Source organism: Propithecus coquereli, unplaced genomic scaffold, assembly GCF_000956105.1.
Source record: "Propithecus coquereli isolate 6110/MARCELLA unplaced genomic scaffold, Pcoq_1.0 Scaffold14, whole genome shotgun sequence".
NCBI lineage: Eukaryota > Metazoa > Chordata > Mammalia > Primates > Indriidae > Propithecus > Propithecus coquereli.
The window spans coordinates 13,471,880-13,476,262 of record NW_012138302.1 but is presented as its reverse complement, the minus strand read 5'-3'; the positions used below and the strand labels follow the sequence as shown (position 1 = coordinate 13,476,262).

General features: G+C 46.5%; 1 protein-coding gene across 1 annotated transcript in view; it reads left to right on the top strand.

Annotated features, from left to right (window-relative positions):
• Positions 1-529: 529 nt before the first annotated feature.
• Positions 530-4,383, top strand: part of MROH7 (maestro heat-like repeat family member 7) — a 46,706-nt gene continuing 42,852 nt past the window's right edge. The window contains exon 1 of the mRNA XM_012639338.1: positions 530-1,736. Coding sequence (XP_012494792.1) covers positions 530-1,736 — 1,207 coding nt within the window. The remainder of the gene's footprint in view (positions 1,737-4,383) is intronic.

Genomic DNA, 4,383 nt, shown 5'->3' with positions numbered 1-4,383 from the left:
AAGTGGAAGAAGTTCCTCATTTGTCTGTAGACTTCCGGCTGTGTACCTGGCACTGTGCTGAGAGCTGGGGATGCCCTAGGGACAAAGATATACCCAGTCCTTGCCATCACAGAGCTTGTCTCTAGCAAGGGCTAGGCCACTAAATGGGTCATTGGAACAACGTGTGATGAGCATTTTGCTCGCGGGGTGGGATTGGCCAAGAGTAATGGAAGGAGGTTCCAAGCCAAGGCAATTGCCTTTTTTCAGGGCCGTGAGCTGAGAGGGAGCAGGTTGTGGCCAAAGAAGGGAAACTCAGGGGCTGTGGCTGGAACTGAGAGAACAAGGAGGGAAGCAACAAGTGATGGGCTGGAAAGGGGGGCTGGGTACAGCCACAGCAAAGGGCTAAAGATAGTGGGAACCCTAGAAAGGCTTTAATGGGTATGGCATGGCTGCATTTGTCTTTTCTCTCTTCCAGGAGTACTGCAGGGAACACGACAGCTGGCTGTTGAAGAGAAGCGGGCAGTGGTGTTGGGAGACCTCCAGACTGGACATGGCCCTGAGTCCAGGGGCTAACCTGGTCTTTCCTGAAGACCCAAAGATAATACCAAGACTCAAAGCCTGTGGGGCCCCAGTTTTAGGCCTTGGTACCATCCCTGGGCCCAACCCAGATATGACTCTTGTTCCTATGTTGAACCTACCCTTAAGTCCTGGCTTGGCTCCCATTCCAGATCTTAACCCAACTCTGAGTCCTGTCTCAGGGACCAATAACACCCCCAGGCCTGGGGATAGCGGGGCCACGGCTCCTGCCTCCCTCCAGGTCACCAGTTCTTGCTCTGGTGAAGCCTCGGACAGGGATTTGAGTCACATCTTGAGGCCTGACACACAGGGGACTCTCCGTCCAGCCTCAAACCCCACTCTGAGCTCTGGCTCTACTGAGCCCGCCAGTCAGAGCTCAGAGAACCCTGGGTCAAATTCTGAACAGGCCTTCAAGTGCCTCCCAAGCAAGACTTTTGATTTGGGTCAGAGTAACTCCAATCCTTCAAGGCCTGAATTAAACCCGTTCATAAGGCCCCATTCTGGAGAAGCCCTGGTTCTGGGCTGCTGTGTCTCCAGACCAGGCTCAAAAGCACTGCTTATTCCAGCCTCAAACTCTTCTCTGGATCTTCACTCCAGTCAGCTGCTCGGGGCAGGCTCAAGAAACATCTCCAACCCGAACCTGAATGTAGCTCCAGATTCTTGTGGGACCCTAATCCCGGCCACAAATGAGACCCTCACTTTGGCTTCACGTAACATCTCGGGGTCAGTTTCGAAAGGAGGCTTTGGTGCAACCTGGAGCACAAGTTCCAAGGGAACCATCAGTGTGGCTTCAAACAGATACCCCAGATCTGATTTGAACATGACTGTCACTCAGGCCTCGTGTGTGACCCTGATTCCTGGCTCCAGCGAGGGCATCAGCTTGCACTCCAGCACCCCGGGACCCAACTCCACCATCTCTCCACCCTCGTGCGTGACCCTGTTCCTGGGCTCCAGTGAGACTCTGAGCCTGGGCTCCAGCCTCATGTTCAGCGACACCTCCACTTTGACACTGAGCAGCCAGCAGGAGTATCCTGAGGACAGCAGCGTCCGCACCGTGCCCCTGGAGGGGAACCTGGAGAGTTGGGGCGAGATGGCCAGCCTCGAGGTGGGCCGGTTCCCGCCGGGGCTCCCCACCTCCGACACCGCCAGTAAGGACATGGCCTTCCAGTGCATCCCTGAGGGTGAGTAAGGCAAGCGCCACCACCCTGGAGAGGGCGCTGACCTGGAAGAACTCTGAATTCAGACTCACAGGGCAGGGAGGGAGTGGGGAGGAGAGAGGAAAGGGACAGCATGAAATAGGTAACATACAATCTATTGGTTCTACACAAGACATCTGGCTCTTGGTCTTTGCTGGCTGTGTGACTTGGGACAAGCTGCTTAATCTCTGTGAGCGTCAGCTTCCTTAACTGTAATATCACTATATGTAATACTTCTACTCTGCCCCAATTATAAGTCTATGAACTAACTATACCTTCCATTCAAAATGTATGCCTCTTTCTCCCTTGATAAATTTCAGACCTGGCTTCTCAGGCCAAAGTATGACCAGTGGAGCAGGCAGGCTCTAGGCTCAGTTCACCCTGTTGAGACTTTGTGGTTCCCATCTGGGCGTCCTGTTTGGACGGAGCCTGTGCCCCCGGCCTGATGTGCAGGAGTTCTGTAAATTAATCCCCTGGCAGTTTCTGATACTGTCAATATCTTCTCCCAATCAATTTTTATTTGTTCGTGTACCAATACAACATATATATATATTTTTTGAGACAGAGTCTCACTCTGTCACCCTGGGTAGAGTGCAGTGGCCTCATCACAGCTCACCGTAACCTCAAACTCCTGGGCTCAAGTGATCCTCCTGCCTCAGCCTCCTGAGTAGTTGGGGTTATAGGTGTGTGCCATCACACCCGGCTAACTTTTTCTATTTTTGGTAGAGTTGGGGTCTTGCTTTTGTTCAGGCTGATCTTGAACTCCTGACCTCAAGTGATCCTCCTACCTTGGCCTCCCAGAGTGCTAGGACTACAAGCATGAGCCACCGTGCCCAGCCGTAATACCATATTGATATTTTAAAAATTACCATGCATTCCAGGACTTGATGTATATTTTTTCCTTTTTTTTTTTTTTTTGAGACAGAGTCTCGCTCTGTTGCCTAGGCTAGAGTGCCCTGGAGTCAGCCTAGCTCACAGCACCCTCAAACTCCTGGGCTCAAGTGATCCTCCTGCCTCAGCCTCCCAAGCAGCTGGGTCTACAGGCATGCGCCACCATGCCTGGCTAATTTTTTCTATGTTTAGTAGAGACAGTGTCTTGCTCTTGCTCAGTCTGGTCTCAAACTCCTGACCTCAAGCGATCCTCCCACCTCGGCCTCCCAGAATGCTAGGATTAGAGGTGTGAGCCACCACACCTGGCCCAGCACTGGACATATTGCCAAAAAAAAAAAAAAATTACCATGGCTTTGTGAATATGTGTTCATGTCAGCTAGGTTGAGAATCCCTTCTTAAAATTCTCCTTAAAATTGACTTAGCTGTGAGTATATCTTCATTCTTCCTTACACATTTTAGAATACATTTTTCTAGGTCCTCAAAAGAATCTTGGTGGCATTTTTATTAGAATGTTATTAATTTATCCATCTATTCAAGTTTTCCTTTATATAGGATATATGCTTTACTAGAATTTAAAAAATTCTTCATAGGGGTCTGTTGCATTCTTTGATGGGTTGGTCCTAGATACTTTATAGATTTTATTGCTATTGTGAGTCATATCTTGTTGAATACAATTCCTGTTTGGTACTGATGCTGCTGATGATGTAGAAGAACTTTGTTTTTCCAAGTTTATCTCTTTTTTAAACACCTTTGTGGAGATATAATTCACTGTATAAATACAATTCACCTTCTGAAGTATACAATTTAATAGCTTTTATTATATACATGGCATTGTGCAACCATTGCCACAATCAATTTTGGAACATTTTTATGATCCCCAAAATAAACCCTATACCCCTTAGACATCACCCCAACCCATGCTTCCCAGCCCTAAGCAATCACCAATCTATAATACTTTCTCTCTATATAGTTTGCCTATTTTGGACACTTTTTATAAATGGAATCATGTAATACATGGTCTTTTGCGATTGGCTTCTTTCGCTTAGCAGAATGGGTTCGAGGTTCATTCATGTTGTAGCATGGATCAATCCTTCATCTCTTTTTATGGCCGAATAATATTTCACTCTATGGACATACCACATTTTGTTTATGACAGTTGATTGCCATTCGGGTTGTTTCTGTCTTTCGGCTATTTTAAATAATACTACTATGAATGTTCATGTACAAGTTTTTGTGTAGACATGTTTTCGTTTCTCTGTGGTATGAACCTAGGAGTGGAATTGCTGGGTCATATGGTAATTATATGTTTAATTGTTTGAGGGACTGCCGGGCTGTTTGCCACAGCTGCGTCATTGTTCACTTCCACCAACAGGGTACGAGGATTCCAGTTTCTCCATGTCCTCATCAACACTTGTTACTGTCTGTCATATTACAGCCATCCTAATGGGTACGAAGTGGTATCTCATTATGGTTTTGATTTGTGTTTCCCTGGCTAATGATTTTCAGCATTTTTTCATATGCATTTATTGATCATTTGTGTATTTGCTTTGGAAAAATGTCAATTCGTTTTGTCACTTTTCATTTTGCCCATTTAAAAAATTGGTTGCTTGTCTTTTTATAATTGAGTTGTGAAAGTTCTTTATATACTCCAGATTAAAGTCCCTTATCAGATATATGATTTGCTAATATTTTCTCCTGTCCTGTGGGTTGTCCTTTCACTTTCTTTATTTTTTTTTTGAGA